The sequence below is a fragment of the Periplaneta americana genome, chromosome 12 (genome assembly GCF_040183065.1).
Source record: "Periplaneta americana isolate PAMFEO1 chromosome 12, P.americana_PAMFEO1_priV1, whole genome shotgun sequence".
NCBI classification, from domain to species: Eukaryota; Metazoa; Arthropoda; class Insecta; order Blattodea; family Blattidae; genus Periplaneta; species Periplaneta americana.
Window position 1 is genome coordinate 14301264 of NC_091128.1, and position 26828 is coordinate 14328091.

General features: G+C 35.8%; 1 protein-coding gene across 5 annotated transcripts in view; it reads right to left on the minus strand.

Moving 5' to 3' along the window:
• Window positions 1-26828, minus strand: part of LOC138710184 (putative divalent cation/proton antiporter TMEM165) — a 150700-nt gene that overhangs the window by 55771 nt on the left and 68101 nt on the right. For all 5 annotated transcript variants that reach the window (XM_069840818.1, XM_069840820.1, XM_069840817.1 and 2 more), the window contains exon 6: window positions 11282-11387. In XM_069840818.1, the coding sequence (XP_069696919.1) occupies window positions 11282-11387 (106 nt within the window). The remainder of the gene's footprint in view (window positions 1-11281; window positions 11388-26828) is intronic.

Consider the following 26828-nt stretch of genomic DNA (forward strand, 5'->3'; position numbering starts at 1 on the left):
ATGTCCAGTAAACGCTTGTACATTCTTACAAAGGAAAAAACAATAACTTAAAGAAGTTTCTTGATCACATCAGGATTCAGTAGAATCAGTCTTCAAAAAATGAAGGTCACAGAGACAGTTATTTACATAAAACATCAAGTATCAAGAAAGTTCGTTTGATTTACATTGATGCATTGAGCAACATGACTGTCCTGCTTTCTACACTGCAGTGACTAGAACAATCCAGAGTTTAATACTCTATATCAGGGCTGCCAGATTGGATGATTTATCGCAATTTAGGCTACATGAGAGAGACACTTGGTGAGTAATAAAATCATCAAGTCACCATGTCACCCTTTAGGCTATCTGAAAAACTGAAAGGTTCCATGTTATTTCCTTTTTACATGTTTACAATGTTTTCAAACCATATTTTTTTAATTGGAAGTCACTTTTGTTCATTGTTGAGTGTTGTTGCAACATGCTTCAAATTCTCTTCATCTCTGTACTCTAATATTAATGGCAAATATGAGAAACAATATCGCAAAGCTTAGGATAATTGGCCGGAATTTAAAGGTAAATTAAAGTCATGTGTAAAATATTACAAAGGTATTATTAATGACAAGACAGTTTTATAGGATTATTGCCAATTTGTATTGCATCAAAAAGCAAAATATTAAAGACGATATAGCTTATTCCTGAATACTATGTATATCTTTCAAGATATAACAACTCCGAGTGGATTACAATTATGGCAGATACTTAACATATTCCATTTTATTATTATTATTATTATTATTATTATTATTATTATTATTATTATTATTGTTATTGTTATTCTTATTATTATTATTATTATTATTATTATTATTATTATTATTATTATTATTATTATTATTATTATTATTATTAAATACATACTATTTCTTACTCTAGGTTGGTTGAAGTTTCAGATGATTGTAACAAGATTGGTAAAGTAGGATGATGTAAAGTTTACACACTAAGCTCAAAGCTCGCAAAACTGATTTAATTAAACTTTCAAATACTCGAGTATGTTATGTACAGAATACGTTTTTACCTCAAAATACAGAGGGTGCCGAAAAAATGTATACTCTTTGACATGAGATATCTATTTAATATAATTCAAAGTTGGACCAAAAAACAACAGTAATGTGTAGTATGATGTCCTGTAAACAGATGAGACTCATATACGTTATGCTAGCATTGCTGCATGACAGGTCAATCAACAACAACAAACTGGAGCCAAGATTATCATTTGAACAGCGGAAAGCAATTTTGAAATGGTACTGGAGAACCGAGAATGTTGTTGAAGTTCAACGACAATGGAGACCTGAGTACAGAACAGAGCCACCAACGCAATTAACAATTGCATGCATTCGTGACAAATTTGAGACTTATGGTACCGTATGTGATGTTTACAAGGGCAGATCTGGGCGACCTAGCACATCAACAAGACCAGTGTCCTCGGCTATGTTTTTGGGCGTTTTGAGCACTCACTGCAGAAATCTACAACCAGTGTATGTCGTATTATTAAAACAGCAAAGTTGAAAGTTTTCATCCCAAGACTTTTGCATGCATTAAATGAAGATGACCCTGATCGGAGGATGCAGTACTGCGAGTGGTTTCGGAACATGGTGCAAGAGAATGAGGCCTTCGTAGGGAAGTTGTTTGGTCCAATGAGGCACGATTTAAGTTGAATGGAACTGTTAACCGGCATAACCGTGTCTACTGGTGTGCAAACAATCCACATGTTTTTGAGGATAAGGCTGTTAATTTACCTGGAATGAATGTTTTGTGTGGATTGTCATCTAGGGGTATAATTGGACCATTCTTTCTTGATGGAACAGTAACTGGCCAAGTGTATCTGAACATGTTACACACATCCGTTTTACCCACAATTTGTACACTCTATGGAAATGAGGAATTTTACTTCCAACAGGATGGTGCACCACCACATTACCACCGAGATGTACGTGCGTACCTTGATGACAATCTTCCAAGGTAGTGGATAGGACAAAAAAAGTCCGATTGAGTTTCCACTGCGTTCTCCGGATCAAACTCTGTTGGACTTTTACCTATGGGGGACTTTTAAGAATGTATATACTATAGAAAACCAGCTACACTGGCAGCACTTTGGGAAGAAATTGAAACAGCATGTGCTGCAATCACTGAGGACACTTTTGCAAACATTGCTCGAACAGTAGTTCAACATACTCAGAAGTGTGTCGACTCCTATGGTAGGCATTTTGAGCAACTGTTGTAACTGTAAAAGTCTAAGATGACTAGTGCTCATCATTTTCTGTTTGTGTGAATTCAGCTTCGTTATGTTAACATACTTTTTCGACGCCCATGGTGGGCATTTTGAGCAACTGTTGTAACTGTAAAAGTCTAAGATGATTAGTGCTCATCATTTTATGTTTGTGGAATTCAGCTTTGTTATGTTAACATAGTTTTTTCTTTGCTTGAAGTGTGTATACATTTTTTTTTTTTTTGTTTTGGCACCCTCTGTATAGAGTTACGTTGTTCTTAAGTTTCTATTTCAGATGACTCTGAAATTAAAAAGATACCTAGGCATATCTTACAGATAGATTTGTAAATGCAAGTCTTGCGAAATTTATACAGGGTGATTCAGACCACACGTAACAGTAATTTATTTCGGAAACTAGTGCATTAAAATTTTGGAGACAAAAATATTTATAACTAAACCACATGTGAACTTTCACTTGAGCTTGATTTCATCAATCAGCTCTAACAGGAATCACTTTAAAATTTAAATGGGAGTCGGGGTCAAATAGGGTACCATTTGGTAGAGCTCTTCAAAACAAACAAGTTTCATGGGAAATGTTTTTATTAATTCCTACTTTTTCAATGAGAAAACATACGAAAAGGTGATTGGTGAGTTGGACCACCTGTAAGTCGTTTTATTTGAGAAATTAGTGCATTAAAATTTTCGAGACAAAAATATTTATAGCTAAGGCACATGTGAACTTTCACTTGAGCTTGATTTCATCAATCAGTTCTAATAGGAAGTAGGGTCAGTGGCGTATCACTTTCAAATTTCAAATGGGGTAGGATCAAGTAGGGCACCATTTGATAGAGCTCTTCAAAACAAACAATTCTCATAGGAAACATTTTTATCAATTCCTACACTCTCAATGAGAAAATGTACAAAAAAGAATATGTCATCAATATTGAGAAATGTTACAAGACGAAAATGTAAACAAGACAATTAATGTTGACATGTCACTGAAAGACTGGACGATTCCATTAATTTTTATAAATGTTCAAACTGTCTGCCATTCTGAGCAGCACACACCCATACTCTTCTTCTAACAGTGTCAGTGACTTCTAACACTTTGGCATGGTCAAGTGACTGGCAGGTCTCCCAGATTCGCTGTTTTATGTATCTCTAATTGTGGGACAATCTTGATCAGCGAGATAGTGCTGGCCATGCCACAGAACAGCATCTCCCAATCCATCGCCCAGGGAAGAGCTGATTGGCTGTATCACATGCCACCAAAGAGAAAGAGTTGGACAACCATCTTGCTGAAGCCACATTACTGCTCATGTTGCCAGTGGTACATCCTCCAAAAGCTGGTTGAGGATGTTCTTCATGAAATCAGCATACATGACACTATTCAGAGCACCTTCAAAGAAATAAGGTCCAATGATTCGGTGTCTGAAGATGCCACACCAGACATTGACACTCCACCTATGCTGGTTGTCCACTTCTCTCAGCCAGAGAGGGTTGACTTGAGGCCACTAGTGAGCATTATGGATATTGACATCACCATTGCTCTTGAATGTCGCTTCATCTGTGCAAAGAATACTGCGATGAAACCGACAGTTTTTATCTGACAACCAATTGCAGAATACCACAAGACTCTGAAAATCTTCTCCTTCAAGCTGCTGGTGCATATTGATGTCGTAAGGATGATATTTACTGCCATTCAGAACCTTCCACACCATTGTCTGACTAATATCAGATTCTCTAGCAATTCTCCTGGTCGAGTCATAAGGATTGGCAAGAATGACAGCAATGACATCAGCTGATCTCTCGTCTTGCACAGGTCGTCTGTTACATCTATTTTGACTATGGTTAGGCTGCAGCTATCCAGTTGCTTGTACACGAGCAGCAAAGACGCATGAAAACATTGCATGACTGACGAGCACTTTGCAGGTACAGAAGCTCAGCAGCCTGGAAGTTTCTACGAGATTCGCTCAATATCATCAACATATCAAAACCTTCTTGATTTGTGTAAACCATTACTGTTTGTAGTACGTAGAAGGTGTTTATAATCATTCTTAACTTTTAGGCACTTATTTTATTAGTCACAAAAGTAATTGGAAAACTTGAAAAATGTACATACATAGATACAGAGAAAACAAAACACTTCCTTCTTAATGTAGGCCTACATTGATGGGCAATTCCACCTGAGCTTATTACTTGGCTAAGTGCACTGTACATGTAGACATGGCCGTAGGTACTGTATTGCAGTGACTAAAGGAAATGTTGCTGGGCGAGCAAAGGGGAAGGGGTAATTTACTTTTATTCACCCCTTGACAGTGCTGCCGGCCACCAGGTCTACACAAAGCCAGGTAATTGTGTGTATGTACTATGTCAACATTAAATGGACTTATCTTGTTTATATTTTCTTCTGTAACATTTCTCAATGTTAATGGCACTGCCTTCTTATACGTTTTCTCATTGAAAGAGTACAAATTAATAAAAACGTTCGCTATGAAAGTTGTTTTGAAGAGCTCTATCAAATCGTATTTCCTATTGGACCCCAACTTCCATTTGAAATTTTAAAGTGATACGCCACTGACCCTACTTCCTGTTCGAGCTGATTGATAAAATAAAGCTCAAGTGAAAGTTCACATGTGTTTTAACTGTCTCGAAATTTTTAATGCACTAGTTTCCGAAATAAATTACTGTTTTTTTTTATTGGGTTATTTTACGACGCTGTATCAACGTCTAGGTTATTTAGCGTCTGAATGATATGAAGGTGATAATGCCGGTGAAATGAGTCCGGGGTCCAGCACCTAAAGTTACCCAGCATTTGCTCCTATTGGGTTGAGGGAAAACCCCGGAAAAAATCTCAACCAGGTAACTTGCCCCGACCAGGAATCGAACCCGGGCCACCTGGTTTCGCAGTAAATGACTGTTATGGATGGTCTGAATCACCCTGTATTATGAAAACTTCAGTGGACGTACTGTTTTATTCTATTCATATAGCTTCTTCACAGTGCTATATTAATGCCTACTCTCACTATTCCATATCAAAGAGACTAATCAATGTAAAGAATAAATATTATAGCACTTTATTGGATAAGCGCATATACAATTCAAATGCATATAATATATGCCGCACATTTTCATTGCATTTTATTCACATAAGAGACCTACAAATTGATGAGTAGTTGTAAGTCATTACTTGTGTTATATTTTAATTATTGTAATTGTTCCTGAATTGTGTATGTAACTCATAAGCGTAAATCATTGCTTGTAATATCTCTTTATTACTCTTAACTCTTTCATTGTTCATGAATTAAGTATTAATTTGAAAGTGAAAGTGAAACTTTGTTTTATTAATCTACTATTGATTATCTTTTTAAGATCGTGATTTACTCTGAAACGGTTAGACATTCTTGTTTACCTTTTATATTGATTATTCCTCAAACATCTCATTAATCTTTAACAGGAGCCATTCTTTCACTAATCTGCATGCTTCTACATAATTCATGTGAATTGTAACTGTGACCACTATTTTACATTATCACTTTACTATTGTTTATTGGTTATAAAATATGTATCTTGATGCCAACTATAACTCTAATATACCTCAGGATGAAATAGGGTTTATTAAATTGAATATAAAAAAAAATATGAGTAGTATTCATCACAATCTGGCAACCTTCTTTATATTCAAATTCTGACACTGAGAGCCATATAATATCAGCATTACAAAAACGAAACAGTTAGTGGTTTGTACAGTTTGTGTGTTAGATGCCCTTTCTAGCATTGCATCAACACAGAGATGGTCCGATTCTAAAGCCACATGGGCTAAGTGTCGTTTCAATGAAAATATTGGAATGTTTCGTCTCACCATGGCTCACACTTTGGGAACCATTGTACTATGAGTTTAGCAGAAAAATCTGACGGTTTTTAGACTGCTTGTAGTTTGGTTGCTGATAATGGAGGCAACAGAACCTCAGTATGATTGAACTAGACACTGTAATGCATTTCATTAGCTACAGAGTAGAGGACCAGACAACAGCATGTGTTCATCATTGACACGATTCTTAAAAATTGTGAGTTTGTGATCAAAACTCAACAGATATTTCGTTAATGCTTTAAAACAGGTTGTCATGGAAGAGAGTTTATAGTCAAAATACAATATTGTTGTAGGTAAATCATTTGGGCAAAAGCTTCGGTACTGAAAAAGAAACAGCTGGAAGCTGAGTGCAATGTTTACACACAAGAGAATATTCAGAAGTTCATAACGTTCTGTCACCAAGGAAGCTACTGTGTTAGGAATTTCTGATCACAGCATGCAAAGAATTTTGCACTGGCATTTGCACTTTTATCCTATAAAATTATGAAGGTACAGAGTTACATGAACACAACTGGACAAACCACCAAGCACTCTGCAAATCCATCCTAGAGATTTTAAATAATGATGTGATTATTCTTATGAGTGATGAGGCGTATTTCCACCTATCTGGCTGCATTACTTACTTACTGGCTTTTAAGGACCCCACATAAGCCCGCCATTGGTCCCTATACTCACATAAGCCCGCCATTGGTCCCTATCCTGAGCAAGATTAATCCAGTCTCTACCATTATAGCCTACCTCCCTCAAACCCATTTTAATATTATCTTCCCATCTACGTCTCGGCCTTCCCAAAGGTCTTTTTCCCTCCAGTCTCCCAACTAACACACTATATGCATTTCTGGATTTGCCCATATGTGCTACATGCTCTGCCCATCTAAAACGTCTGGATTTAATGTTCCTAATTATGTCAGGTGAAGAATACAATGAGTGCAGTTCTGTGTTGTGTAACTTTCTCCATTCTCCTGTAACTTCATTCTTCTTAGCCCCAAATATTTTCCTAAGCACCTTATTCTCAATCACCCTTAACCTATGTTCCCCTCTCAAAGTGAGAGTCCAAGTTTCACAACCATAAAGAACAACTGGTAATATAACTGTTTTATAAATTCTAACTTTAAGATTTTTTGACAGCAGACTGGATGATAAAAGCTTCTCAACCGAATAATAACAGGCATTTCCCACATTTATTCTGTGTTTAATTTCCTCCCGAGTATCATTTATATTTGTTAACATTGCTCCTAGATATTTGAACTTCTCCACCTCTTCAAAAGATAAATTTCCAATTTTTGTACTTCCATTTCGTACAATATTATCGTTACAAGACATAAGCATATACTTTGTCTTTTCAGGATTTACTTCCAAACCTATCTCTTTACTTGCTTCCAGCAAAATTCCCGTGTTTTCCCTAATCGTTTGTGGATTTTCTCCTAACATATTCACGTCATTCGCATAGACAAGAAGCTGATGTAACCCATTCAATTCCAAACCCTCTCTGTCATCCTGGACTTTTTTAATGGCATACTCTAGAGCAAAGTTAAAAAGTAAAGGTGATAGTGCATCTCCTCACTTTAGCCCACAGTGAATTGGAAACGCATCTGACAGAAACTGACCTATACAGACTCTGCTGTACGTTTCACTGAGACATATTTTAATTAATCGAACTAGTTTCTTGGGAATACCAAATTCAATAAGAATATCATATAAAACTTCTCTCTAAACTGAGTCATATGCCTTTTTGAAATCTATGAATAACTGATGCACTGTACCCTTATACTCTCATTTTTTCTCCATTATCTGTAGAATACAAAATATCTGATCAATAGTTGATCTATTACGTCTAAAACCACACTGATGATCCCCAATAATTTCATCTACATATGGAGTTAATCTTCTCAAAAGAATATTGGACAAAAATTTGTACAACGTCAACATTAGTAAATAGGAACTATGCTCAGAAGAAAATCCATCTCTTCATTCTCTGGCGATTGACTGGCGACTGGCGATGTTTGTTGTAGCAAGCCCATATTTTTTTTATAATGGCGGGTACTTGACTGTTCATCATTCACCCATATGAAGCCAGCTGTGTAAACCATTTACCAATAGAGTCATTGCCCAGGATGCACCATAGGAGGCTGATCTACTACTTCTGCTACACCCATAATGAGCTATGATGATGATTTTCTTAGGCCATGCTTTGCTTCCATAAGCTAAGATGGGTTGGCTAGAGTTTTTATAAATTTTGATTCTAGTTTGTTTCTATATTAAAAATGGTCTCATAACTGAATTTACTGTGCCTAAAGTTTTTATAAATTTAATAATTTATGGAATGTCTATATCATTTTTTGTGTAGGTAAGGAAATAACTAAGGTAAAAAGAATTAACTCTTTCTAGTAATGTAGTATTATCAATGTATACCTTACTTGGAACTGGGTCTTTCCCTCTGAAGGCTAGAACTTGAGTTCCCCCCCCCCCAATATTTCCAGGTCATAAAACTTAGCTACTGGCAGCAGTATCAGCGATATCTGTAGAACATCCTCAGAATAGACTAGTAGAACTTATCATGAAGGTAGATAATTGTGTTTAGTTGTTGTGTATTATTCAGCCATATGCTACCGTAAGTTAGATGTTTCCAAGACAAGACAAGAGACAAGAGAATTCATAATATAATCAGTGTTTTTCAATCTTTTTGAACATGTGCCACACTAAAGACGTAATTTAAAATCCCGAAGCTCACGCATATAAGTTAATCTAAACCAGTGGTTCCCAACCAGGGAAGAATTTTTAGGGTTTTAGGAGAGAATGTGTTTACTGAATGTCGACTTGTGCTGCATTTGCTGAACGTTGACTCTTGGGAACTCACTTCTTTTACTACTCTTTTCAATTTTATTTTTGCAATTTTTGATACCAACAATCTTTACTATTTCAATTTTCTCGTAGCACACCAGCAGATCATTCGCAGCACACTAATGTGCTGTGGCAAACAGGTTGAAAGTGGCAGATATAGATTATAAAAAGAAAGGCAGAAAGACAATATCCCTGCTGAACACTTCTATAAATAGATTTCCAATCACTTTACCCATTACTGATTCTGAAATCAGATTACTTTCACATGAATTAGATATAGCCTAGCAGTGATCATCTATTTTGAATTTCATCATTACATAGTATTTCAAATAATTTCGATCCGTGGACTTTGTAGAATGCCTTCTTGTAGTTTATAATGGCAAGGTGTGTGGCCATGTTGAATTCTCTATGTTTTTCAATCAGGATCCTGAGCGTGAAAAAACCATCTGCACATAATCTAACTTTACACAATCCATTTTGTTCCTTCCCAATAATATTTTAATAACATTTGGATGATTTATTCTTTATTATGTTAGCATTAATTTTGCACTCTGAATTAAAAATAAAAAGACTTTCATTTTTCACTTTCATTTAGTGTTCTGACCAAGGGCAGATCTTTCACTGCAAACCCAGCATTCTCAACTCTTTCCTATTTTCCGCCTTCCTCTTTGTCTCCTCATATGATTCATATATCTTAATGTCGTCTATCATCTGATGTCTTCTTCTACCCCAAACTCTTCTCCCGTTCACCATTCCATCCAGTGCATCCTTCAGTAGACAGTTCCCTCTCAGCCAGTGGCCCAACCAACTCCTTTTTCTCTTCCTGATCAGTTTCAGCATCATTCTTTCTTCACCCATTCTTTCCAACACACCTTCATTTCTTATTCTGCCTGTCCACTTCACACGTTCCATTCTTCTCTATATCCACATTTCAAATGCTTCTAGTCACTTCTCTTCACTTCATCATAATGTCCATGTTTCTGCCCCATACGATGCCATACTCCATACAAAAGCACTTCACTAGTCTCTTCCTTAGTTCTTTCTCCAGAGGTCCGCAAAAGATACTCCTTTTTCTATTAAAAGCTTCCTTGGACATTGCTATTCTCCTTTTGACTTCCTGGCAGCTGCTCATGTTATAGCTTATAGTACACCCCAAGTATTTGAAGCTGTCCACTTGCTCTACTGCCTCATTTAGAATTCGCAAGTTTACCTTCCTTATTTTTCTTCCTATGACCATGGTCTTTGTCTTATTTGCATTTATCTTCATCGCATACTGCTCACAGCTGATATTTATTTAACTCCTGTAGCATATCCCTTAATATCATCTCCTCTTCTACTAACAAAGCCATATCAGCAGCAAATCTTATGCACTTTATTCTTCTTCCTCCTACCATCACTCCTCCCATGTTCTGAAAACAGTTCTTCACTAAATGCTTCAAGTAGATATTGAACAGGGTAGGTGATAAAGAGCATCCTTGACATACCCCTTTCCCTATTTCACTTCCTTCTGACATTTCTTCTCCTATCCTGACTTTGACTCGTTTCACACCTATTTTCTTTAGGATCCCCACCAGTTTATTCCAATCCACTCCATCAAAAGCCTTTTCTAGGTCCACAAATACTACATACACTTCTTTATTCTTCTCTAGGTATCTTTCACCGATTGTTCTTAGCAGTCCAATTGCATCTCCTTCCTGGAGTCAAACTGCTCTTCTTCCAACTGTTCTTCCACCTTATGTCTCTATAATTTTCATGGTTTTTCAAATAAAAAAATAGATGGATGGATGGATGGATGGATGGATGGATGGATGGATGGGTGATGAATGAATGAATGAATGAATGAATGAATGATTGAATGAATGAATGAATGAATGAATGAATGGAGTAAGTACGAATAAATAAGTAAATAAATAAACAAATAAACGTGCAATTTTGAATCCTATTTGGCTATATTTTATGTGTAATGCACAAAATGAAAGTTTCATTTTATTATTTTCATGAAATGGTTTTTTTATTACTGACTTTTGGAGTATAGAGATTTGTAAGAAACAATTAAATAGAATAAAGTGACAAGGACGGGGAAAAATAAAATATAGGAATAACATTTTTATTTTTGTTTGTTAGCTACAAATCTCATGAAATGAGCTAGAGATTGAGCCTCAGCTTCTTTAGTGAAAATATTTCAGCCAGGTTTGGCAAAAGTATGCTCAATTACACAAATGACATTCACATACAGATGGTCTTTTGATAAGAGCTGTTTCCTTACTAAAAGTATACAAAGATACATAATACAACAATTAGAACAGAACCGACATTACACTCACCTGTTCTAACTGATATCTTCTGTGCTATCATCCGACCTCCAAGAACTGCCAACCCTGTACACAGTGCATGGCCAAGGATGCCTCCAATTGTGACACCTACCACATCCTGAAACAAAGAAACATTACAAAATACACTGTGTCCCAAAAGTCATGGTTGGATTTCAGAGGATTATATTTTTTTAATGAACTGAGGTAGAAATGTAATATTGGTGCCATATGAAAATAAAACTCTCAAAGTTTTTCGTCTGTAAGTTTAAGGCATTGAAGGAAACAAAAGACGGTAGCAACCGAACAAATGCAATAATTTTCATTGCTACGCGATGGGTGTAAAAGAAAATTGAAAAATTTGGATCTGTGACTCATGTACGACGTGAATTTCGTCGCATATATTTAATGAAGAACTAACACATGAGAATAACATTCATCATTGGGATAGACAGTTAAAAGAGACTGAAAGCCTAATGGAGGAAAAGCATACTAGAAGACCATCAACAAATGATGAAATAGTAGAAGTCATCCAAAAAGCATTTGTTCATAGTCCAAAGAAATCAGTTCGTAAATGTGATCGACAATAATTAGGACTTCCGAAACAACAGTTCATAGGGCTTTATTGTTATATGGACTTCATCCAGATGATTATCACGAAAGGTCTGAGTTTGCTGTGGATATGCTTAATAAGTCACAGATTCAAATTTTGCCAGCCACAAAACACATTGCACATTTCTTTTGACATCCATCTTGTATAATTAATTGTAGCAATGAAAATTATTGGATTTGTTCAATTATTACAGTCTTTTGTTTCCTTCTGTGCCTCAAACTTACAGACGAAAAATTCTGAGTTTTATTTTCATATGGGACCAATATTACATTTCTACTCTATTCATTAAAAAAAATATAATCCTCTGAAACCCCACCATGACTTTTGGGACACAGTGTATTGTCGGTTTTATAGCAGTAAAATTCCTAAAAACAATAAAATTAAAGACTGTTGCTGTATGATCTAGACCAGTGTTCAACTGCCAGTCTGTGGACTCATTTTACCTGTCCACGGAAAATTCATAGATTTAATTATTTTAGTATTTATTGTTTCTTGTAGAATTTGAAAAATACAAAAGTTTTTACTATTTTCCATTACATTGGAATATGAAACCTTGCTGCCATCTCCGATTTTGGCCAATAGTAATAGTGATTATACTAACAGTTTATATCCTGCCATTTTCAGCAGAACTGTTACTGCAAACAATCATTATCTCATGCTACCACATCTTGGCCAAACTGCAAACAAACTACTAATCGACTGTTATCTCTCTGAAGATTAGACATTTTGCTGTAATAAATATAAACATAAGTGTCCCTGCCTGAGCATATCATGTTAGTAGCTAACTAGAGAGAGAACAGTGAACAGTGCATTTGATGGACAAATTGTGCTTTTGTATTCCGGTGCTTCAATTTAAAAATACAGAAAGGTCTGTAAAACACTGAATTAGTAAGACTTGTGCTTGTCCTGATCACACAAAATGGATGCCAGAAAAGTCAAATAAAGAAATATTACGAGTTTCTTCAAGTGGAAATTATGAAAAGGGGAAAATAGGTAAAGGAAATGCGAGAATGTCGAATTCATGTTATGAAACCCTCTCTAATCATGCTATGAAACCTTGTGAACTTCGTCACTTTCATTCTAAGTACTGTTATTGTTGTTGTTTAGTCAACTCTCCGAAGACAGGGCTGAACCTCATGAGTGACACCAATATAGCATCACTCATGAGACAACTAAGTCAGGAGATAGTAGGGTACAGTGACCAGTTTCTTTCCCCTTCCAATGCATACATCACTTACTAGTAACATATTGCACTAATATGACTTAAGATGCATACAAACAATTGTTCTTTCTCTGACACACATCGTCAAGTGAGACGTACTGCCTGAAAACAGATAGGCTATACATATGCATATCAGTCAGAACCTCAATCAGAGGTATAGCAATCTTAAAAACAACTTTAAACTATTACATGTCAAGATGCTAATTAAGAGTAGCTACATCTACTGGAAAATCTCTATTGAAATCATCTTAATATGTTATCTTCTGAATAGCCAAAACAAAAAAAGCCATCCATAGTTGGTGAGGGGTTGACAAAGCCTTTTATTTTAAAAGTTGCGAGTGAAATTTAGGAACCTCAAGCTGTTCAGAAATTGAAGACAATTCCTCTGTCAAATAACACTATCCAGTTTTGAACTGTTGAAATGGCTGCAGTTTCTGAAGACCATGTAACAGGAGTGAAGAAATGAAGATTTGTCGCCAGTTAACTTGATGAGTCAAATGATGCCAGCAACCAGACTATTCTACTCTGCTTCATAAGATATGAAGATGAAGATTTTATGAAAGAACTTGTCCTTTCTTGACTTCCCTGACTGAACTACCAGTTCAAAGGTATTCAACATTCTGAATATTGTTAAGTCAGTCTATAAATAGTTAACATTTCTTGGATAATTAAGGACAGAGGATCTATAGTGGGAAGTTTATGGTTGTCTCTGAACAGAAAAATTACCATTACTTATTAATTTAGTAACAAGAAAAAGGAGCAATAATTCTATATAGTTCTCGCGAGCAGGGAATACCGACAGAAGGAATGCGAATGAAACAATGCTATAAGGAAGAGGGGGCGACAGGAAAGGTCACAAGATAACTTAAATGATATTCACGAGCACAGTCGGAAGAGAAATGACTGATAGAATCAGTCTTGCACTGTGATAGTTACTTTATGACTTTAGTTCGATCCATTGCATGTGAATACGTGTCTTGTATCGCATGGTATTATTTCATTCGTAAACATATGTTGCGTGTTTAATTAGCTTCGAATTTTTATCTCGCTACATTCTTTATTTCCACAGCGATGTCCTCATTTTATCATCATCTTGGAAGAGACAGGACTTCCATCGGCCGGCACCTCTCGCCTCCTCAGCGTGCCTACATGCACACATCAAAATAGACAGCAATGCCATCATTGCTTTTCGGTAATCGTTCCTTGCACGAGCTATACATAATAATAAATGCTGGCTATAACAATGTATGTATATAAATATATATATAATGCCAATATCAACTCTTATTCACAAAAAAAAAAAAAAAAAAAAAAAAGATCTAAAATCTCAAGTAAATACATAATAAGATAATGTTTTAATGACTGATGATAATGATATGTACCCAAAATAATGTACCCAATGAGATCACAGGCTAGAAAATCCCAGAAGAAGACCCAACCTCAAGGTAATACTCACTGCAGAAAGTGGAACTAAAACATGGAAAGATAATTGAATTCCAAGGAGGCAGCGAATATCAAACATACGTATTAGGAACCATTAAAAAAACAAATAATACAAACGCAACCAAACCAGAAGGATCAGTTTTCTCCAGAAGGACCAGGAACAACAACTCGACAAACTAAGCTGGAATAACCAGCATAATTGTTGGCGATACTCGTAAGTCAACTTGATTTGGGACTACAATTCACACAACCCATGATGACATAATAGCGCGGTCCTGTCAGTTGGTGTTTCATAAAGAAAACCAAACACGCCAGTTGAATCCCAATGTTCCATGCCAGCAAACCAGCTGAGCCGGACACAAGGCTGGAAAACATGAGGTTACACTACACTCCCAGTGTGTAGAAACAATTCGGGGTTGATGTAATTAGCTCTCAATAAGCCCCGGCATGGACACAGATGATTCGTAGAGAAGATTCCTTCCTAACAGTGGACCATATTAAATTCTTCCAGCTCCAAACTACAGTACATAAGAACAGGATTTTTAGGCAATCCTTAGCTCTATCCCCAAGGCAGTCACATGTAGAACAGGTCACTCCATTATCCAAGGCTGCTCACAGCCAACTCCTCATTCCTCAAGCTCTGAGTGTGGAGCGCGGTTGATAGCGGGGGAAAATACGTTACGAGTTTGAAAGCATCGAATCCGGAAGCAGTTTCAAAAGAGGAAAGGAAAAAAAATTTTAATTGGACAAGCCAAAATAGTAATGGTGTTGTCCTCAATATTAGAATAAGAAAAAGACTGAAGAAAATGCCCTCTATAGTGAAAATTAAGAAAGCTCTATCAACTCCATCTAGTAAGAGTTAATATTAACTATGTCGGGTAAGATGTTGAAAGAAACAAAAAAAAAAAAAGAAATAGGCAATGGTGTACTGGTGTACAACACCACAATATTTATATAGAGAGATATAGCTTGGATTGGGACATATGTCATGTGTGTGTACATTACTGGACACTATTCAGGTACATTGTGACTAGCAGATAAAAGATGTCGCTCATCCAGATGTTATACATGTACTGCATTATTCACAGGGGGCAGCTAGCAGCAAAAAGCTTTCAGCTGACTTGAACGTAGTCCTGACATTGTAAAAATTGTAAATGAAAATAAAGTCATGTCTTCAATTTCACACTGGTCGATACTCTTACCAAGTCTACAGCCTCGCAATATCATCATTATCTTCATGCTAAAGTGAGGTAGTTGTTGTAAGGAAAAGACTCTCTCTTACCTCTTCGAATTTACTGCAGGAAGAAGTAAAACAATTCCTTCAAGATTAAAACTCAATCCTGGCAAAGCTGATAGTTAATGAAGAATGGAAAGCTAAGCTTGTACATTTAGCAGACATATTTCTCTTCTTAATGATTAAAAAATTTCTCTTCAGAGGACTATGATGAATGTACAGTATTCACTCTCAGGATAAAATGGGCGCATTCAGAAAAAAAGAAAAACAGCTCTTTGCAAACAGCACTTACAGGAAAAATATTTCGAAATGTTTCCCTTTCTTCACAAATTGCCGGCTTTTACTAACATCAACAAAAAAAGACATATTAACCATTACATGACAACTTCTCGGTGCATTGATTCAAAGCTTCAATCAGTAGTAATCCCAAGAGAAGGATCCTCAGCAAGAAAATCTTTGGATAATTTTATTGATCTTTCCACAGAAAATGTGGACTGCCACAAAATCATTCTTCAAACCAAAACCAAATCACTGACTCATTTTTAGTTTTCTGTGAATGAAAAATACCGACATCTAAGCAGAAAAGAGTGAGACAGTGGCTAGCAACAGTGTACAGATTCTGTTAAAAATTTGTCTCAGTTGTCGCTTAAGAAACTGGGTAAGTCATTACCAGAACTTAGTACAGTTAAAAAACCAAAAATAAAGACAAACAAATAATTAGAAAATTTAAAATGAATGTATATGGTAGGAACGAATGGATATGTGGACGTGAGATTAGTAACAGTGTTTTATTTTCCTTGTAGGCTATATTGTTTGGAACTTAGGGTGCAGAAGAATCTTGAACAAAGACCGGTGTAATAGGTAAAGGTCATTTGTCACAAAATATTGTAAGTTTATTTCAACTCAACAATGTAATTTTATTATCTCAACAATAACTCTTCACTTTCTACAATTTAATTTCACTCCCGTCAACAATGGGATTTGCTCTCCGCACAGCAACACAGCGTTCGTTATTGCACTCCACAAACGACAATGACAATTTACTTGGACTATTACGAACAACAATGAACTGTTAATCTTAACTAATATTCACAAAGCACTATTTACAACACAGAAATGTCAGTTCTCAGTTCACAGCTCGTTTCTCTTGGCTAGTTCTTCTAGCTCAGTCACTCGCGTTCACAGAATCTCGAACCCCAGATCTTCAGAGACGATCCGCTGAACTTCGAACTTAGGTCCCCCAACTGCGGTCCACTGCACTCGAACTCCGGGCTTCAGGCTCCACAGTTACGGACACAACTCAAGTCGCGCTCTGGTCTCGAAGCTGGTTTCACTGCTACACAAGACTAACTCGCTTACTGTCCAAATCTGCCTGCAACAACACTGGCTTACTGACGGGCTGACTGACTGTTCACTTGCGTCTTCTCTTTTATAACCAAACTATAGTTTCTAGAGAGTTCGCGAAAGATTCCACTCTCGAATAATCTGGATTTCTCTCCTTTCTGCCACGGTCGCTCTTTCCCCTTTCTCCCCACAGCACATGCCCCAGGAAGCAGATGCGCGCGCAACCTGCCCATCAAAGCCGACCTTACACTTCCTTCTGCTGGTCGTGAGATCGAATCTCACGTAGCTGTCACAATATTAAAAATACATGAACAATCGTTAAGGTCGCATATGAATGGACTATTGGAATTTAATCATTTAGGAAAATATGACATACTACAGCAGTTGATTAAGTGTCATTCCAAGTCAATTCATCCAGAAAATTCTGAAAATGTCACCCTGTGCCAAGGATTTTCATAAAAACGTGTTGAATTGTGCTACAAACATATATATGGATAATCTTACAATTTTAAAGGATTTTTGCGGATTGGTTGCAGAGTAGTGACTATTGGAAGTTACAGACTTAGGATTGAAAATTGATACATGTTAACACACAAAATGTTCTGTACATTCTAAAGTTTGATATTTGATCTTTTGAAATGAAACTGTAGAATGATCGTCTTCTGAATTAGATAGTATGTAGTTTGCTAATTTGAGTTTGTGGCCTTTGTATGTAAAATTTTATTGTGAAAGTTCACAATTTCTTTTTTCATATTGCCACACTTTCAAATACCATGAAACGTCTCTGGTATATTATGGACTCATAAGGTTTCAACACGAAAAAATTGTTTTGGAGAAACAATGGGTAGTACTGGAATAGCATGTTTTCAGTAGAAAGAAAAATGTCAGTTGCTTCGTCATAGTTTCATGTTTGTTGTCATTCTCTTCAAGTAAATTTGAAGGTCATTGAAGCAGTTGGCAGGACAGCCACTTTCACTCTGATATATGTGTACAAGCCAAGCAGTTGGCAGGATTGCCAATTTATCTCTCACACTGTTTAGAAGCCAAGATGTCAGATGATGGGTGTAAATATATGAAGTGAAAATTTAACATGACATGTTGTAAGTATATATTGTATCTCACTAAAAACCTATATTTTACAACATATACATGATTATCCCATCAGTAAATACAGAATCACAACTCAACTGAACAGATTACAATATCTGTTTGTTCACTTCTAGGTAAATAAGATGGAAGATAGCAGTTGCCCTTGCATTGTGGGAAGCTTTCTTGGGGAAGAATGCAGTCGTGGTTTGAAGGTATTGAATACAGTGACACACGAAGAACTGGCATCATACCAGGCCATACCTCTAGATGACTCCACTATTTGTTCAAAACATATAGACAAATATCTACACGATTTGCATTCCATCAAAGGTTATGCTATGACATTTTCAACATTCACAAGCATCCAATTAAATCAGTCCTATGTAAAAATAACATTGGAAGAAGCAAAGGAATTAAGCGATAGTGGACTAGCTGTGATTCCTGTCCTGGGGAGAAGCTCTGTCCAACGTGTAGGAAACGCTTCTGTGAAGTTCGTAGCACACTCACAACTCAAAACACAACATCATCTTCCTTTAGTGAAGAAGTTGCTGAGTCTACAAATTTGATTCAAGAATCACCAAGTAGACTGAACATCAATTTATTTCAGTTAGACATATCCTGTAGGAGATACTGCACTCAGTTCCTAAGCACAGTCGATCAGTTGCAGCTAAGAGAAAGTTTCAATCAGCAGCACAAGCACTTCAAACTAAAATCAGTAAAATTTATGATATTGAATTAGCAACCGAACCAGAACTTGAGACAACAGAAGAAAACATGCAAAAGAAAACACAACATTTTGATGAGTTACTGCGACAAATTAAAGATAAAATTAAACATGTCAATATCCATGAAGGAATCCAACAACTTACACTGGTACCACTGTCTTGACCTAGAAATAAAGTCAGTATAATGTTTGATGTTTCTGAGTATATCATAAGCCAGGCACATTAGTCATTCCATGTCAAATCGCACAGCAAACAAAACACGACCTTCTTGTAAATGGTCCAATTTTTTTTTTCATAAATTCCAGACATCAAATAAGGGGGCATGTATTTTTTTATTTCCACAATTATTAGTTATTTGTGTAGTTATAACTATTTGAAATTACGCGAATTATGCGCGCACTGTTACATAATCTCACTTGGAACTCTGTGTCTACATATAGTTGAGATTTGGGGTTTGGGGCATTTGAAAGACTAAATACAATACTTTTTATTACTTTAGGCCTATCACAAATACATTTAAAATATGGTCTAATTTTTTAATAATTTCTTTTTCAAAGAAAAATTACTACATTAAATAGCAAAGTTGAAAATCTGGGGGGGGGGGGGGGAATAGACTTGTTCCCTGATGTATTATCTGTAAACTACTGCATTTAAAAATATGAAATCTGCATACATACAATTATTGCAACAATTTATTTTCCAGAGACATGCACGCGCTCACGATCCCCAGTGAATGAACCATTTGCAGCTGTAGGCCTACACATAGAATAGGATGTTTTATTTTCGCTGGCAGAGTTAAGGACATAAGACTGTCTCTTCCAGTCAACCAGCCTTAATCAATACAATACATATTTAAATTACGAATATTTAAACTAAACTTAAAAGATTCTCCAGCAATATTCTTCAGTTAAGTTTTAACGACTAGTATACGTGTGCTAGAAGGCTGCGCGTGGAAAGTTTTACAGAACGCAAAGAAAATGTACAACCTGAAAATTATTACTTTGCAATACAAGATTCAGTACAAGGTATGCATTGGGACAACTCTCAAGCCACAATATATCCTTTTGTTATTGTTGTTGTTTTCTAATGCCAGGCATTTGACAATAAAGTCATTTGACCTCTTGCACTCCAATATTTTTCAAAGATATTATCATGGTCAGCCACTGAAGCACAGATTTGGAGATGTTCCGAATCCATTTCTTGGTTTGAGTTGCACAATGGTTCAGTTAGGGGACTGATATATTCCAATTCTATGCAGGTGTTTGGCCAAACAATCATGGCCTGTTGCCAATCTAAATGCAGCTACAGACGATTTTCGTGGTAAATCGAGAATTAACTGTGGATTATGAAGCAGAGAGTTCCATTTTTTTCCCTTGAGATTGTGTTATCAAATTTTGTTTGTTAAAGTCTAAGTATATAGATTTAATAAATCTTTTCACAGAGTAATACCACAGTCTAATATATACAGTCACGAAGCTCAATACTAACTAAATATGCCAACATAGATAGTTGCTCACCACCGGGATCGCTACTATCGCCTCATCACAGACTCTTTCCCTAGCAGACGATATTCTACTTTCGATATCATGTTCTTTTGAAAAAATTAACACCTTCCTTTCACTATCGAAATATGAAATACGTAAGGTTTATGTATTATTTTCACAAAATATATATTATATTCTATAAACTCACCTTCTTGGATATTTCGGAAAAAGGATAACTCTAATCTATTTTTCTTACAATTTGTAGTACTACAAACATCTCATTGTCCCATATTATTATTCAAATTATTGTATTTTAGCCATTTACAGTTATTACAACTGATAACGAACATTTCACAGTTTACATAGTTTAATGTTTGTTCGGGTTTTCTATTTCAGTGTATGGAGCTCAGTGAAATATTATATTATAACTTTATTTTCTATCATTGCTAAGCTTTATTTAGTATAATGTGTCACTTTACTTCTTGTTGCATAATGTTGCAGAAATAATTACAAAACTGTGTTATTTTAATGTGAAGAGAATTTTACATGTTAACATAATCTGTTCGCGTCAACATTGTAAGTTTAGAATGGAAGCTATTTTCAGGTTTAATAAAAAAGAATTTATATTGTGATTTCAATTTAGCACATCTACCTTCCTTAATTTTAGACAAAACCTTTACCATACCATTCCTATGAAATTAATGTACGTACGATTGTGTTACTTCGTCTCTTAAGTAGTAGATAAATACAATAATTCAATACTCAATTGTAGTATTAAAATACAGACAAATTGAATGTCCAGAGTATCATACATGATATTATGCTTAATTATAATGTATGATTGCGAATTTAGGAATATAAGTTAAATATAGTAAACATAACCAATAATTTTCATATGAATGGCAAGGCATTGGAGATCACTAAACTTAGACAGAAAGGGGCAACTGGTACAGTAAACATAACCTATAATTTCAACATATCTAAATATCTGTGCGGTGCAATTGAAAATGATTGAATCGTGCATAAATGAATGTGCAAGAATTTCGCAATATTCAATCGAAATAAAGGCAGGTATTACACATACGAACAACGTAATTTTCACACCATAAATAATATTACACCTTAACTCCCAAGTGAATTATGTCTGAAGTGTCTCATAATCATTGTTTTAAATTTTATTAATGGAATTACACTACATTTTAGAGAAACATATGTTACTGTTTATGCATTCCAACTACCGTAATTTATATGGTTGAAACACCCCCTTCATGATCGGGTTAAGCGATTACATGGTCTGCCTTACGGCCTGTATTAGATCACGATAGCTGTGACACAGTCTATTGTTCCTAGTACTCACAGCGCTCCAAGCGGCTAGTAACTATCGCGAGAATTGCAAAAAATCATCCCAAGCTTCGTGACTGTATATACTAGACTGTGGTAATATGTAGATTTAGTAACAGGTCTGTAAGTAGCAGTGCTGCCCTTCTTTGCTAAAGCATCTACATTCTAGTTTCCCAGGATTCCAATGGGAGGGTATCCATTGGAATACAATTCTTTTATTGAGTGATATTAATTGAGAGAGCATTTTAGTTATTTCTGCTGTTTGAGATGAAGGTGTGTGGTTAGAGACTATTGATGGAATAGCTGCTTTGGAGTCTGACAATATAACTGCATTCTTAAATTTATTGATGTGGCATAGAAGATTCCTGAGACTTTCACTTATTGCAATGATTTCACCATCAAAACTTGTTGTTCCATATCCAAGAGATCTATAAAGTGAGGAGAGACAGCACGTAACACCTGCACCTTGTTCTCTGGAGATCAAGGATCCATCGGTGTATAAATGAAGCCAGTTTTATGGAGGGTACCTAATATTAATTGTCTCTAAAGACAATTGTTTCATTATTTCAGTGTTTACTTCTGATTTCTGGATTTCTTCTGTTAAATTTAGATTCTATTCTACATTTAATAGAGTTAAAGGGTTTGGTTTAATTTGTAAGTTTTCTTTTAAATTCGGGATATTAATTTTCTATTTTAATTCTTGAACCATGGATATGAAACTTTGAGTTTTTAATCTACAGAGAGGACTGTATGAATGCCAATTGTTTCCTGGTAATCTGATAAGTCTTTCATATTGAATCAGTGCTTTCTTTTCTATTGTCATTTTGATGCTGTTAATATTAGTGAGGAATCTCATAGAATCTATTGGAGTTGTTTTGATTCCACCAGTAATGAGCCTGAGAGCTTGGTTTTGAACATATTCTATTTCGTTTATGAATGGTGAAGTAATTAAAATTTCTCCGCAGTATGTCAGCACTGGCTGTATAAACATTTTGTATGTAGTGTTCAAAGTATTCCTAGAGCATCCCCATTTCTTTCCTGCTAGTCTTTTGAGAAGGGAGAATCTTTTACGAGCTTTTTCAGAAATATTATCTGAGAGTGTATTGGTTAGTTCAGTCTTCTTAGCTCATGTTATACTGCCAGCATTCCATTGTAAGATGTTTAGTTTATTCTGTACCATTAAAGTAGTCCCCGCCCAGAGATCTGATTGGGGGACTATTTTACCTTAATGGTACTCATTTCATATTGGAGTGAAAATGGCAAGTTGTAGCCGATTTAAGTGAACATCACAATACAATACAATACAATACAATGCAATACAATACAATACAATAAAATATAATATAATATAATATATTTCAAAGAAGCTACAGGAATTCATCACAAAAGTATTGTTGTCGTCTCAGAAAGCATGAAACATGACACCGATTCCTTTCACATTTTTCAATCCAAAGCAATCAATTTCTTAAAGCAAGAATTCAATGATATGAGAAAAATGATCTACTTTTCTGATGGATCAAGTTCACAACACAAAAATAAAAAAAAAAAAAATTTATAAAAATATCTGCTTACATGAAGACAATTATGGAATTAGCGCTGAATGGCACTTCTTTGTAATGTCGCATGTGATGGTATTGGAGGAGGCTGCTATTACACTATCAAACTTCTTTGACAAAGAATATGATAAAATATTTTATCAAAGATCTTTGATACAAGACAGGATTTCGGGTATATTATATAAAATGTAGCATGGAAGTTCTAAACCAGCCAAGTGCCAAAATCATATTTTCGAGTTATTCAAGAAAAACTGTTTAATTTTGTAGTTGTGTTATACATGATACCACTATCTGTAGAGTCATAGGAACGACTTACATATGACATAGAACTTAGTAAGTCTTGCAATGCATTAGCCTCAGCATATAGATGGCCATGGAATGATATCGGAGAAACAGAATGATTTGACGTTATTTATGTCATTTAAGGTGTTTGGACTTATTTTATGCAAGATATACATAGTAATTATTCTTTTTCAAACAAAGTGATATTCGCATAATAATTTATTGAATGACTTTTGGAAAACAGTGACTTTTTCGCCTTGTTTCTTGAACTGTTATGTGTTGGTATAGACATTTTTATCAACAACGTCCAGTTTTTATTGGTTTTGCATATCGTGATATGAAAGTTTTATAGTTCTGTGCTGTGTCTGATATAAGTTTTGGAATATACTGTAGGTGAGACTATTGCGATATATGAAACTTTACAAATACCATATATTGTTATTAATTTATAGAACCTTACCTGGTCAAGTATAAGCAAATCTTTGATATTCCCTACTACATGGAGGCTGCAACAAGAGAAGAGTCAACCGACATAAATAATATTTCTTTAGATACTTGTAACACAACGCAGAGTTCTAATCAAATTCAGTGTGATTATTGTGAAAAATGTTTCTTAAATTCAAGAGGAATAGCCATACATATTAGTAAATCTCACCCAGATATTCATCGAGAACATCTCATTCGTAAACAACCCCAATGTTCAACCATCGTGTGGAAAAACAATTCCAATAATTTAACTAATAATTCTGAAAACCACTCTACTGCAAATACAACTCCTTTATCCTTCTACAAACAAAATCTTTCTACTTGGAAGGATAAACTGGTTGAGTGGAAGAGAAGGCCGAATGGCCTTAACTCTGCCAGTTAAAATAAACCATTATTATTATTATTATTATTATCATTATTATTAAATTTAGCACAGAGTTATCCGACAATGTGTTTGATGATGTGACACAGCAATTCCTGATTTTCTTATCCGAAGCAACTGATTATCTGCCCGGACCCAAACATCCAACCAGGAAACATTACGAAGCAAGAAAACTAAAGAAAAATTTAAATATTCAGAGGACTTACAGCAGATCCACTAACCCAGAAAGAGCCACAAAACGAGACCAACAGGAAAGAAAAAACAGATTTCTCTATGAGAAAATACAATTCGACTACTTCAATCAACGGCGGAAAGCAATAAGAACAGTACTGAGTCAAAATAAACCAACGTGCAAATTAGATGTCAGCGAGGTGCAACAACTTTACAGTTCAAATTTTTCTCAACCAAATAACAATATTCGATCAGAATAATCATCCCATTACACTGAAGCAGAAATCCTCGAATTAGAAGAAACATTCCAGAAATCTATCACCAAGCCAGAAGTTGCGCTCTCAATATCTCGAATCGTGGTGGACACCGCTCCTGGCCCAGACCACGTCCTGATGAGAGTTCTGAAGGATGATACTGCTGCAGAAATCATCTCCTCCATAGCTACAAGAATGCTCCAGACTGCTCATGTACCTCCATGCTTCCAGACCGCAAGAAGTGTTCTCATTTATAAATCTGGTGACGAAAATGACTTTAAAAACTGGAGACCAATTACTATTTGTTCCGTATTACGTAGGGTAATTGAACGCGTCCTCGATAAATGCCTTCGAGGATACATAAAATTCAATCCTCATCAGAGGGGATTTACACATTCTTCAGGAACAATAGTTAATACATTCCTTCTCAGGTCCATTTTAATGTCCGCAAAATCTAAAAAATGTGATGCAACTCTCGTTTTCCTTGACATTAGTAAGGCATTCGATAATATTGGGCACTTGCACCTATCAAACACATTAGATAGCTTGCTTATTCCAAGCTTGTTGAAAACGTTCATTTTGAATCTTCAACTAAATAGTTATGCAAGGATCGCCCCTTTCACCCGCATTATACAATCTATGTACTGATCACATCCTTAATGAATTGTCAGAAGACTCGACCGCTGCCGAATACGGTTTCAATCTTGTTTCAGGTTTAAAACCCATTACTGTACTTGGTTTTGCAGATGATACTGTTATCATAGCTAAAAACAAAAACTCTGCTTTAGAACTCACACCGATGGCTATTGATCGTTTCAAAGCTATTGGTTTAGGTATAAATGTCAATAAATCTGTAGCTATTAATATTTCTCGCGGTAAATTGCTTCCAAATCAACTAAACATTTCTGATGACACTACTATTACATGCTTAACTGCAAATGAGCATGTACGCTACTTAGGTGTTAATTTTTCTGACATTTGTATATTTGATTCCCAAACCGTTTTAAGCGACCTGAAAACTAGATTAGATTTGCTAATTTCATCGCCTTTATTATATCCTGATCAAAAGTTTTGTATATTAAATTCCTCGATTTGCCCATCATTAATCTACACATTTCAGACAATGCCCTTGAAAACAATACCCAATACTTTTTCAGATAACGCTGATAAAATTATTAAAAGCACTCTTAAAGAAATTTTGCACCTACCAGCTGACACACCCGATTCTATGGTATATACACATCGTAAATATAAAGGTCTTGGTCTTTTTAGGGTACGCTGGGAATCCACGCTACAACATATTAACGGCTTAAGGATATTACACAAAACTAATGATCCTTACATTACGTCCACTAGGGACCTTATTGAGGAGAGTAAAACATGTTTAAAGAGCCTTAAATTAACTCCTGCTAATTCTTTTTTAAATAATCGTGAAAATTTTGTGGACTCTCGAAAAGTTAGAGACGCTTTAAGAGAAAAAGAATTTGAAAATTGGTGTACACTGCAACAAAAGGGTAAAGGAGTGATTCTTAACAAAGAGTTCCCACCCCCCAGCAAACAGCTGGATAAGAAATCATAAAGGTCTAACCCTCTCGGAATGGATAGACGCCCTTAAAATGGTAGGCTATGTCGCTCTGGTCCGAGCTGTACCGGGTAGAAGTCGGGATGGTACCCACTGTAGGCGCTGTCCCAGCGAGATTAAAACTCTTCCCCATATCCTTGGCTTCTGCCCCTATAGTGAGGCCCTTCGCAACATCTGTCACCATGCTGTCCATTCTATGCTGGCCGAGGCACTGAAGGAGGTAGGGTTTACAGTCCATCAAGAGGTGCAGGGACTACCACACAAGGAAGTGTTCGGCGAATTGATATCATTGCCATTAAGAACAACTTGGCATACATTCTCGATCCCACTATCAGATTTGAGACACATGCAGAT